Source organism: Silene latifolia, chromosome 11, assembly GCF_048544455.1.
Source record: "Silene latifolia isolate original U9 population chromosome 11, ASM4854445v1, whole genome shotgun sequence".
NCBI lineage: Eukaryota > Viridiplantae > Streptophyta > Magnoliopsida > Caryophyllales > Caryophyllaceae > Silene > Silene latifolia.
In genome coordinates, this window is record NC_133536.1 from 20906020 (window position 1) to 20918997 (window position 12978).

Below are 12978 nucleotides of genomic sequence, written 5' to 3' on the forward strand. Positions count from 1 at the left end.
GTAAGAAAACTAAATTAAACGTTTGACAAAGTGAACGGGTGTGCGCAAAAATCATGTTCTCACCACCATGCGAACAGAATCAGAGAAGTCCACTGATTTAGGAAGCATAGGATGAATGACTTCAATCTTTCGAGACACCATGTTAACACAGACCAGATGCGGCTCACGGAGTGTAAAAGGGAACATCATCTGGTTTTGAAACACATATATTAACCTTAGTAGAAACCTAAACAGAAAAACGACAAATGATACTAAAAATAAAAAAATACAGATGCTGAAAGCTCACCAATTTGACGTTATCGTATTCGGTAATATCTTCACATTTGATTCCCTGAAGTTAAACATATTTAACAACCAAAATAAAGTCAGGTAGGACGATAGCAAGAATATCTATATAGGAAAACATAACATTGATTAAAACTGAAGGTTAAAACAAAGATAAATCAATCATAGGGAAACTTACATTATGAGTCACAAAAGCGTATAAACGCAAAGGGGATGAGGCAGCTTTTAACTCCTCTCGCTTGTTCAATAGATTAGCCCATGCATTTATCACATTTGTAGAAATCTTTGTGTCTGAGATAAAGGACACTAAATCGTACCTTCTTAGCTGGAACAAACGATTCCTGAACAATACCTCGCTGAAAATAACAAGACAGTCAGAAACAATAGACAAAAAATATAGATACGTTCTGATATACTAACGAATTACCCCACAAACTGATCACGATTAAACATTTAACTTTAGATTGAAATAGGTTGTAAAAAAAAAGATTATAAATACCTTTCATCAGATCCTTCCTCAAAAACCAAGTCAGAAACATCTTTCTCCGGTTGGCTCAATTCGAAAAACATGGATATATTCCTTTGAATAAAAGGTGACTTGTATACGTTTGGAACAACTACACCTCTCTTGGTCTCTATGTTAGCAGCATGGTGGACTACGTGAACCGATTCAACAGTTCATTAGGACAATCGGGAGAAGCAACAGTGCATTAGGAGCAAGAGACGGGGAAACAACGATTCTGCGAAGGACAATCCGGAGAACCACCGGTGGCGCGATTTATCTTGAGATTGAAATAGATTGAAGGTCGGGAACTCAGGAGCAACTCGTCTTTTCTTTGGTACAGGTACATCCACTGGATCCTTGTTGAACGCGTTACCCAACGCGATGGCCGCTGCCACAAAGGTAGGATCGTTCCAACAAGGATCGTCATTGCTGCCTTCTGGTGTAGATGGAACACGACCGCCATGAACCGCGGAGGCTGACCTACCCCCTGTAGTAGACGTATCCTTAACAGTGTGTGAATCTGATCCTGAACCCGAGGCAGCAGCAGATTCATCAGTGCGCTTGTCACTGCCACCAACAACTGGGTCACCCCGTCCGCGATCCACTTTTGTCCCAACCTCATCTTCAGGTACACCAGGTGGTGTTAACTGAAACCCCTAGTAGAGAGTCGCCATGGCGGACAGGTGACAAACAACTCGCAGACCCGGCATTATACGCTGCGTATTAATAGAATCTGCGAAATTCTGAAATGCAGTAGCAAGGGCTTTCGCTGTGCTTGCCAGCGTTTCAATGCAAGAACTGACGTGTGATCTGTTGGCATCGTGCCCATCATGTCCATTGTTGTCAGCCGCGTCATCTTCGTCATTACCAACAATATCATCATCCTCAGACACAACATCAAAATCTTTGTTACGCTTGCCACGGCTCTCCACATACCCAGGACCAAAGCAATCTGGGTGCTTTACCAACTCAAATCAATAAAACCAGAACCAAACCGATGAGCTTCCCTTTTTTCTCTAGATATTCGCAAAGAAATCGCTTCCTTCGTCCATGTACATAATGTTGGGAACACCCGCGGAACTGATCTAGCCTTAAAAACCGACCTATCAAGGTAAATGAAAATTAAAACCATGATAGGACCTTTATAGATCTTCTTACAGCTCCCATTGGCCTCCTTCTCCTTATCATCTCTCCACTGTTCAACACTTGCAATCAAGTTTCTTCGGGTAAAATCGCACCATCTCAGTTTTGGAATCACGGAGACATCACTCAAACACTTGAGTATTCGCACACTTGGAACACTTCCCTTAATTCCCATAAGAAACGCAGACACAACATATACGACAAAATTTCTCTTGAAATCATCCCCACCTTGTCTCTGTTCAGCCATCTTATTCAATAGGTGGGTGTAGGTAACTTTGTCAACACCCTCAAACCGAGACTTCCATGCGAGAACCATCTCTACAAACACCTCGGTCTGATCAAAACGAGTGGCTTGCACTATTTCTACCTCACCCATAGGTAACCCTGTGGCAAGATGAACATCTTCATCCCGAATAGGCAACTGGTTGTTTAATAGGGAAGACGTGAATGGATCAAATCCGGAGACAAGCCAGTGTGCTAACTGCCCGGGAAGCATATCCGTTTTAAGGCACAGTATACCGCCAAAGCCCATCTCTTGAATATCTGAGATTTGATTGTCGGAGAGGCCACTATTGATGAAATTTAAAAGACCACTAGGACTCATCCTTGTTTTCAATACCGGAAAATCTTCGGAAGGATCACATCCAGCTTGTTGCATACTTGAGACAGGGACTGCTCGATGTCTGCTTGTCCCTTCTCCATCAAGTGCCGATGTTTCTAAACGTGTTCTCTTCATAATGACACCTGTTATCATAAAAAATGTAGATGTCAAATGTAATCAATGTACCTAAATAACAACAAATGCGTATGGACATATGTGATAAATCAACCTATATATCACAAAGTCTGCAAAACACATAGTAACCTCATTGTAAAGGATCAAGCGAAACAAAAATAAGCCATGAAAAAAGGTTTCCAGAAACAATATGCATAGGTACATTTATACACACAACATAAACTAAAAGACGTATCCAAAGAACTCATTCAACGTACATATAGCCCGTAATGACGTACATGACCGGCACATAACCCAATAAATGAACAAAACTCACGTCAACACACAAACAATCCATGAAAAAAAAACTCTCCCTACATACCAAGGGCATCACAAATATGTTAAAGCGGGAAAAAATAAAATGCAAAACAAATGAAGATGTGGTCCCCCTCATGAAAAGGGCACTGATGTAGTCATTGTTATTAAACTCAAAAATAACATACGTATGGGCTAAATAGACGTGATTAACGAGTATTAAAGTGCACCTACACCCTAAACTACACATTAAGTGTAAAACACCAACTGAAACACACAACAAAACAAAAACAAATAAATAAAATAATACAAACAGTCAAAAAAATCATATACCGCACACACAAACTTATGCCAAGCATACAAAAATGCCACAAATACGTAGGACATATCAGAAAGACAAACACCACATGAATGTACCTATGAACTGACAATGTGTGACTGATAACAGTTCTGACGTACCTAGCTGATACGGTACCATTAAAACGTATGAAAAAGGCAGATAACACACACAAGCTTAAATCTGAAGTAAACACAAGGACATAACGTGGAAAACACACATAAAATTAGCTCAACAAGAAAAAACAACAACTAGAAGGTTGTAAACAACACAAATCTCAGAAAGAAAAACATCAAAACTTCAATCGTGTTAAACTTAGAGTGCTAAACAGCAAAACAAGGAGGAAAAAAATGTAAAATCACACCAAGACGACGATGCTCCTAAGTTGAAACAAAACAAAAACCTGCATGCAACCGAACGGAAATAAGTATCAAATAAAATCAATGAATAATCCGAACATAAACAAAAATATACCTAAAATTAACCACGACAGTAATAACAAATACCTAATTAACAGATTCTCAACCGTAACGCAGATAAACCTGCATTGATGATTTCGAAAGACAACAACGAACATAGATTCAGCTTATCAAAGGATAATTCAGCTTAATAAAAGAAATTATCGAAGAAATAGGCATAAACAACTACAAGTTGAAGATCAAAACATACCAGAATACTTGCGAATTTTATAGAAAATAGAGCGATTAAGTAGAGCAGAACGTGAAAACGGCAGTCGAATGATAATCAATCATCATTATCAACAATTAATCCACCGCAAATTGACGAACAACTGATTTAGAGAAGAAATTAGGGTAAACCTGCATTAATGATTTCGAAAGACAAATACGAAGTTAGATTCAGCTTATTAAAGGATAACTCAGCTTAATAAAACAAAAAAAAGAAGAAATAGACATTAACAACTAAAAGTTGAAGATCAAATCATACCTAATTACTTGCGAAATCCATGGAAATACAGCGATTAAAGGAATTAGAACGAGAAAACGGCAAACGAATCATAATCATTCATTGTTAACAACAAGAAATGCACCGGAAATTGATGACGAAATGATTTGGGGAAGAAATTAGGGTTTATGGTGATTTGGGGGAAAAATGTAGAGAGAAGAGCGAAACAGAAAAAATGAGAGGAGAGAGAAGGAAATGATAAAAATCTCACAAATATATATGAACCGCGTAAAATTAAAAAATTAACAAAACCGTATAATAACTGTTATAAAATCCTACTATTGTAGGTCGTTCTCACCGTTTGCACCGAGTGATCGTTCTCACCGGATCCTAAATCTATATATATATATATATATATATATATATATATATATATATATATATATATATATATATTGCATAATTAGTTCGATATGATTTAATGCATGTATCTAATATATTTATATAAATATATAATTCTCTTAAAATTACATGCTTAAGTAGTAAAAGTAATTTTGTAGAAACATTAGATATAGTTATATGATAGTAATTACTCATTTGAATAGTAATAGTAATAACAATATTATCAACGAGATTAGTGAGAGTGGTAGAAACAACAACGGGAGTAGTAAATAATCAGTATTAATGCGGCAATAGTGAAAGTAACAACAATTACGGCGGGAGTAATGAAATTATAAATATTAATGCGGAAGTAGTGACAGTAACAATAATTACGGCGGGAGTAGTGAACATAACAATGATTACAGGCATAGTAGAAAACACCCCTATGGTGGCGGTCGAAAATGACCTTTTATGGCGGTTTTTAAAGGTTTTGGGTGCGTCGTTTATCACGGGGTCGTATATACTTTTGCGGCGGTTGTACAACCGCCACTATAGCTAGTTTACGATGTCGGTTTTCCAAACAAAACCGCCATTATAACCTTATATAACACGACGGTTTTTAGACAACAACCGCCGTTATAACTCATCTATAGTGGCGGTTATTATTTGAAAACCGCCACGTTAGATATTTCAATAATGGTAGTGCACCGCTACATTTCCTCTATAACAGCGGTTGTTTTTACACAACCGTTGTAAAAGGTAAAAATAACGTCGGTTGTGATTACAGAACCGCCACTAAAGTTACTTATGACGTCGGTTGTATAACAAAGAACCGTCATTAAATAAATCACTATTTTCGAAATATTTAAATTTTTGACGTCGTTTCTAAAAGAACCGTCGTTAAAAAAATTATATTTTTTTAATAATAATTTTCTACTCGCAATTTCGGCAAAGACCTCCCCCTAAATTTGATAAATCCAAATATTATACGAACAAAATGAAACTCACAATAGAAATGTAACCACATTTATATTATTTGCAACAACACAAGTCCAACAAACTTACAAGAATCTTGCATTACATGCATCAAACATAAAATTAACATCTATCATTCTTACCAAAGATAAATCCAATATAATGTATGAATAACATACACGCCTTACTTGAAAAACTAATCTAGAAGTTGTCTAAAAATTTGGTAGCCCACTCTTCTTTGATCTCATAAATATCAGCACTTGACATGGTTGATTGCTCCATATGCTATAGTTAATAAATAGGTCAATTAGTAACAATATAAATATACAACTACATAAATAAACAATACCAAGAACGGAAATAAGATATACCTTTACAAATTCTTCTTCTTTAATCCTCGAAAGGTAAAAAGTTATGTTATACATCCATTTCATGACATAATAACCACACTCGTAATCCTTTGGTTGTTGAGGGCACTAAAATTTATAGAAAAAATATGATATTAATTATGTAACATATAAAATGTAATTATAATTTAAAGTTATTAGAATATAAAATGAGTTCATATTTCACTTACCAGGATATCGTCTTTTATTACGAGTTTATTATTCTTTCTATTGAAATTACGCCTTCCGCCATGAGCGCAATGTATGAACCAAGCGTTGTGGAGTCTTTTTTTTATCTCCAATCTCTTTGGATTTTTTCGATCCGAATCCAAAATATAAATAGTGTTTAACCCCAAGCATGTAACGATCAACATCCAATGGTTGCTGCACATATAGGTTCATTGTTAGAATTACTACTAATAAGCCATATATTAATAAATTAATAAATTAAAAACAAATATTTAAGGAAGGCTTATGTGCAAAGGCGATGGGAAAATTTGAACATCCAATGGCTGGATTATACACCTTCATCTAATGTAAGTTGGCATGTAACTACAACTTTATCAAGCCGCTCATAACTGGGTCAGGTGTGAGGTTAAAGGTACGACAACCTAAAACGGATTCGAGAAGAAGAGATGGTCCAGAGTAAAGAAACAGGTGGTCAGGGCTGTGCATTTCGCTATCTGGTACAACATCTGGATTCAGAGGAATGAAGCACGATTGAATGCAAAGCTCCTCAGGCCTGACTGTGTAGTTAGGAATATTCAGAATTTGCTAAAAAATAGTTTTCAATATGAGCTATGTAATGGGTTAATGAGTAGAGATAGGCAATGGTTAAGTAGTGTCCAATTGTTAGGAAATTAAAATTGCCTATTATCTGCACAAACTGTAAGCTTTATGCTGGTTTTAATTATTAATGAAACTTACCTCTTAGCAAGAAAAAAAAAATTAAAAACAAATAAAATTATTACCTCTCGTGAAATGCGCCAATGATATAATTCTTTTTTTCTTGACTCTTCCAAACATGAGCAATATAATCTTCACATTGTCGCCCCCTATGTATATATTCACAAAGTTTCACCGGACACATGTATCCAACTACTTTTGTCGGTTCTCCTTCTTTGCTTTCAAAACACTTTGATATAGGAAACTACATCGATTATATTAGTAAACGAAGAATGAGTGAACAAAGAATGATACATAACGACTGGTAAAAAAAGTCAGAGCATACGAAATTATAATACAAGGTTTTACATATAACATACCTTCCCCAAATTTGAAGCATAACAACATTTAGCCATTTATTTCTCAACATCTCCCTAATCTCGATAACCGTCAAAAAGCTCCTTGCGCTACCTTCTTGGTAATTATAAACGGAATCATCTATCACCATCTCGATTGTAGCATTTTTGGATAAGGAACACAACTTCTCTTCTAAAGAACGACCAAAATAACCTAATTTCTCAACCTCTTCCACGCTTAGAGGTCTAACATGATCTTCTTCTTCAACACATGACGCCTCGATTACCTTTTACCATAGCCTTTTCAACGGAGTTATCATTTAAAATAAAAACAAGTCAAACTGAGCTCATCCATGATATAGTAATTAATTAGTAAGGAATGATGATACTTACTTGCTTTTGAACTTTATTAGCGGAATCCCCCGCATCTTTGGAGTTGTGTTTCCTCTTGGACTTTCGAGTCTTATAATTGACCTTAATAACCGAAAAAAAAACATGGACAACGTAGAATTAACTCATTAGTATGTACATTAATAATAGAGGGATTATCATAAACCTATTTCTTACATTTGCGCTTTACAAAGGCTTGTTCTACTTTAGACAGAGTACATGTTGACATAGTTCAAAAATTACTCAGCCATGGTTGTCTGACATGAGACGATGCAATAAACTGTTCACAGCCTGCCCGACATGTTACAACGTAATTGGCCTTACACAATTGAATGACTATGTCATATCCACAGATCACTTTTAGTTTTAGGACCTGATGGCACTATAAATTGCAAGTGAGCTCATCCATGATATAGTGATTACCTCATTTTCATCTAATAAAACCAATGATTTGGGCCATTGAGCAAAGCTACCCTGTGCATCACCGACCATTGTGAATCCAGTCCATGGCAACGGAAGTGGTACATCCCCTCGTATGATTTTATCGATGGAAACATGAGCATTCTCCATGGTTAATAGTTTGTTGTGTACCATTTTACCCTCTACCCATGGGAAAACCAATCCTTCAAAGAACAATGGTGAACTCCTCGTTCACATGTACAAAGAAGCCAACAACAAACCGATTCCTACAATCATTAACAGACAGATTAGAAAGTTAGCTGCAAGTTAGTAACCTGCAAATTTTATATGAGAACAGTTGGTTTTTAATTGTCAACTCCTGTGAAACCACCTGGAGGTTTGAGTCTAAAATAAGTTGAAAAACAAACATAAGCAACTGGTTTAGACAGAAGCAACATCATCAAGCGACACCAAGTGGTGATATTACCTTTAATTCAACAAAGGGGTCAATTTGGTGAGTAGTAATTTGATGAGTAGACTGACTGATTGGATCACTTTGATGCGTTGATGGATCCGTAAATGAACGTTCAAAGATTAACATCATCTAGTTGAGACTTTTTTCCCATCATTTCCGCCCATTTCTTCTCCATCATCACGCTCAACTCATCAAAGGTTTGTCTTTTAAACTCCTCCCTTGCTTCCGTCTTTGCCTTCTCAATTACCAATTGAATTTCATCTTCAGAAAATTTCTTTCCATTAGTACTTGGCTTGATGGTTTTCCAAAAACTTCGGAGACCAACAAAACCTCCGACTCCTCTTGTTCTGCCATTGTGTTCCGGGTTTCCTAATGCTTTGGCCAATGCATCTTCAAATCTTGTAGGAACAAACTCTCCTTTTTGCTCCTTTTCCTTCCAATGTTTCTAAGAATATAGTTCAAAAAGTTAATTAGGACCATGACATGCAATTAAATATAAGTTTCAGTGAAAGTACCAGGTTAACTTGCTTGTGTGTGTTAGCTAATTATTTACCAATGACCAATGGAGCATAGAATGATACTAAATTAATGAACAATAAAGTTTACTTACGTATTCTTCTATCACGTTCTGTGTGTGAGGTAGAGGAGCATTAGATGATGGGGTGTGTGCTTTAATCCATAAATAACCCCGCTCATTGATGCGTTTAGTTACTAAACTAACTGATTCTTTGACAAGATTGGGATCAACATTATCATTATCCAATTTCTTCTGCTTAAGTTCTTGCGAAAGTTCTTCTTTAAACCATTTTTCTCTCCTTGCAGCATATCCGGCTCTTCCCAAAAAATGTGGATGTTTGTTATGTCTCTGGGAGGCTCGAGCCTTGGCACTTTTTTCCTACAATTTGGTCACATATAATTTGGTGTCACTACACAAATTACTTTTGTAAACAAGATACAAGATACAGGCCAACAAATACATGACTCTGCAAATATGAAACAAGCTCATCTCCAGGAAAATTACAGCCACTGCCCATTCAATTTTGCTTACAAGAAAGAAGGCCAATACATAATAATAATCCTAAATACCTGAATAAAGACTCCTCCACAAAAATAAATGCTAGGTGTTGTTCAGCTCATGAAAACTATCACGGTAGACTAAATGAATCAAATACTCAACATGTGGAGGTAAATAAGGATGCAAATTGGTCGTGGAAGAATGTCTGCAAGGTGAAGGAAGCACTGAAGCAAGGGTATGATAATGCTGTATGGTCTGCTAACACTAAAGGGTACACAATCAGGAGTGGGTATGACAGTCTTAGGACCTCCTACCCTGCTCAAAATTGGTCCAGAATTGTTTGGAACAGTTGGAATATTCCTAAGCATTCCATCATCACATGGCTCATCATGAATGATGGGATGAATGTTAAACAAAAACTGTACAAATGGGGGTGCTGTGAAAACGAACTGTGCTGCCTATGTTACAGAGAAACTGAAACAACTGAACATCTATTTCTGGCCTGTGATTATAGCTGCAGGCTGACTACAGAAGTGGAGCAAAGGATAGGACTGCAAATCCCACTGGTCAGTAGACTAATCACAGGAAATAAGAAGAAGATACATTGGAGGTTTCTGACTGCAAATCCCACTGGTCAGTAGACTAATTACATTATAAATCATACTCACCAAGAAGCTCTTATCCATGCGTTGCTTTTTAAATTCTTCCCAAACATCTGCCCTGATTTGATCATATTTACCAACAGGAGTATCCCCGACCACTTTTCCATCCTTATGTTTCATGGTCTTGGTAATGTAAGTGCGTGTTAACGTACACCTGAATTCTTTGAATGCTTTTGACATCATCTTTAGAACATGCTCTTTATTCGTGTCATCTTTAATCTTCCAAGTGATCTGCAACAGAAAAATAAAAACAATATCCAAATGATAATATTCCATATACAAAGCTCAGAATTTAAATAAACATTCAAGTTGTTAAATTTGTTCTTTATACCTTTGCTTCTTGCCAAATTGTTTCTTTTTCGGCCAGTGGTACCTTTCTCCAATCATTGTATGTGATCTTGATATTTCGAACTAAAACTCCGATGTCAGTGACAAATGGCGCCTGGTATTGCCCCACTGGCTGACCAAACTCATTAAAGTCAATACATAGGTCTTCTGGATTTAGTTCTTTTAAGTGCTTTCCGGTAGTGACGCCTCTCGTCTTTTGCTCCGAACGAGAGTCATTGATCTCATTTTCACTCATCTCATTTTCAGTCATCTCGTTTTGACTCATGTCGAGTACCTGAAATAAATAAAGGTTGAGCATATCATAAGGCAAAAATGGACAAAGCTCTGAAGAAGATGAAGGTTCAACTCATACTATCAAGACTTGAGTACTGAAATTAAGAGTGACATCAGGCCCAAATTTTCGAATTTCTATATTTTTTAACCTCTTAATAATATCAGACAATCAGATTATAGTTCATCTCATTTTTAAATTATGGTTGTTTGAGTTTCAGGTTCAGAATCCTTCTATCCAAACAAGGCCCAAGTCTCCGGAGTACGGAGTTATCAAACAATTAATGCTCTGGCTGACCAAACTCATTAAACACACCTGCAGCAGGAGCTAGGGTGAGGGGTCCTTCATTTCCATGCCAAAGGAATAGTCCATGGTACTGCCCAAGGGAATGCCACATTTGAAAGCAATTCAGAGGAAGAAAAACAAGTTTCTACATTGCACTCTAAACATCAAATCCAACAGACCTGACTTTGAAGCTCAATATCTAAAGTTCTATTCATGCAAAACCTTTGATTCTTATATCATTGGAAAGTTTAAGGTGTTAACTAGCTATGAGCTTTGGAATAGGACCAAAAGCTATTTTATCTTGAGAGAAATGCATTTTTCAAATGAATCGCACAGATCTGAAATACTCCAAATAGTTTCAGAATATCAGTCCGAATTCAAATGGCCATATCTCAGGATTTAGACGGTGAAAATTTTTGTTCCTTACATGGATAAAATCTTGAAGAAGTCTACTTTCCTATGGAGTTGGAATCGACAAGATTCAATCTGTGGATTTTTCACAATAAGCCTTCAAAGACTGTCACGATTGAATGCAATGCTGTTTCTGAAACTGACATGTCTGTGTTCAGACTTGAATAACTCAAAATCTACTGGGTATTTCTGGGTAATTTTTTTTGTCAGGAAAAGCTAACATCATTAGCTTTCGTTTGATGCATGTTGGGCATTTTTAACCTTCCTAAGCTATGAGCTATGATTTTTCTAAGTCACTGCAGCTGTTCAAGACGAATGCTGAATGTTGGTTTCTGACCTGCTCTTAGTAAGAAAATCATATCTCAAGTTCTAGGCCACTTCAAGGTAGGGGTGCTAACGAGCCGAGCCGAGCCCGAGCTTGGCCTTGCTCGACTTGTGCTCAAGAACTAAAACTCGATCTCGAGCCGATCTCGAGCTTACCCGAGCTTGTAGAAAATGTGCTCGATATCAAGCTTGCGAGCTTTAACGCGAGCTCGAGCCAAACTCGAGCTCAATCGAGCCTATATATAATGGTTAATTTTTTGATTTTTGTTCTTCCGATATTTTCAATAACAAGGTTCGAAGGTTAAATGTAAAATATTTGACAAATCAGTGAGACATTTGATATACGTGATACAAAGATATAATCATGATAAAATATTTTTATAAAATATGAGCAATATCTTATATAATCACACAAGTTCGAGCCGCTCACGAGCTTTTCGAGCCGAACCAGCCTTTGCTCGGCTTGACTCGTTAAGCTCTCGAGCCGAGTCCGAGCTCGAGCCGATCTCACACGAGCCGAGCTTTGACCGAGCTTTTGCCGAGCCGATCTCGAGTTGCTCGCGAGCTGTCTCGTCTCATTAACACCCCTACTTCAAGGGCTAATTCCTTCTGGGAATGGAAGCTAACATCCTTAGCTTTCATTCAAGCCATCACAAGCCATTTATTTCAACCTGGATCAAGAGATACGAATTTTTGAAGACAAGGTTGAATCCTGAAATGTTATATTTCTGAACCATCAAGAAAATGACCTGAGTTCTTAAGGCAATTGCTCAAATTATGTCTCCATATTATTTTTCCATCAATCCTAATATCCTAAGCTACAAGAAAGTCCAAGAAAGCAAACAGCAAATTGCCATTTCAGGAAAGGGACATATATAATGTACCAAACATTATTGATAAAATGAATATCTAATCTTTTAAAAAGAAAAACAACTATTTTGGGTTATCAAACCATATTCCCTCATCATGATCTTCACGCAAATAAGTTTCATCACGTATTACTTGCACATTTTGATAGTTTGTAGAAATAGGAGAAGGTTCATCAAATTCGTCGTACTCTTCTTCATCAACAACACCATCCACCCCGAGAATGCGCCTTTTACCATAAAGGACAACTGAACGGTTATTTTCCAAAGGATCTTGAATAAAGAAAACTTGTTTCGCTTGAGATGCAAGTATAAAAGGATCATCAATATGTTCTTGAACATTGAA

The 12978-nt window shown here is 36.8% G+C and overlaps 1 protein-coding gene and 1 long non-coding RNA gene across 2 annotated transcripts; both read right to left on the bottom strand.

Annotated features, from left to right (window-relative positions):
• Positions 1-3384: 3384 nt before the first annotated feature.
• Positions 3385-4112, bottom strand: LOC141612841 (uncharacterized). Its single transcript, XR_012529204.1, has 3 exons — positions 3970-4112; positions 3807-3842; positions 3385-3703 (listed from the first exon to the last, which is right to left on the bottom strand). It is a non-coding gene; the product is annotated as an uncharacterized LOC141612841 (long non-coding RNA).
• A 1648-nt stretch (positions 4113-5760) lies between these two features.
• Positions 5761-8146, bottom strand: LOC141613070 (uncharacterized). The gene is made up of 6 exons (XM_074431807.1): positions 8000-8146; positions 7580-7660; positions 7211-7473; positions 6137-6329; positions 5931-6035; positions 5761-5844 (listed from the first exon to the last, which is right to left on the bottom strand). The coding sequence occupies exons 1-6, from the start codon at positions 8144-8146 to the stop codon at positions 5761-5763; spliced, it is 873 nt and encodes a 290-aa protein (XP_074287908.1).
• Positions 8147-12978: the final 4832 nt, after the last annotated feature.

Bases quoted from the DNA above. Each gene is read 5' to 3' on its own strand.
- LOC141613070 (XM_074431807.1), bottom strand. From the start codon at position 8,146: ATGGAGAATGCTCATGTTTCCATCGATAAAATCATACGAGGGGATGTA. The intron at 7,661-7,999 runs GTAATCACTATA...TCGGTTATTAAG, and splicing joins TTTTATTAGATGAAAATGAG to GTCAATTATAAGACTCGAAA. The intron at 6,330-7,210 runs GTATGTTATATG...CTATATGTGCAG, and splicing joins ATGCTTCAAATTTGGGGAAG to CAACCATTGGATGTTGATCG.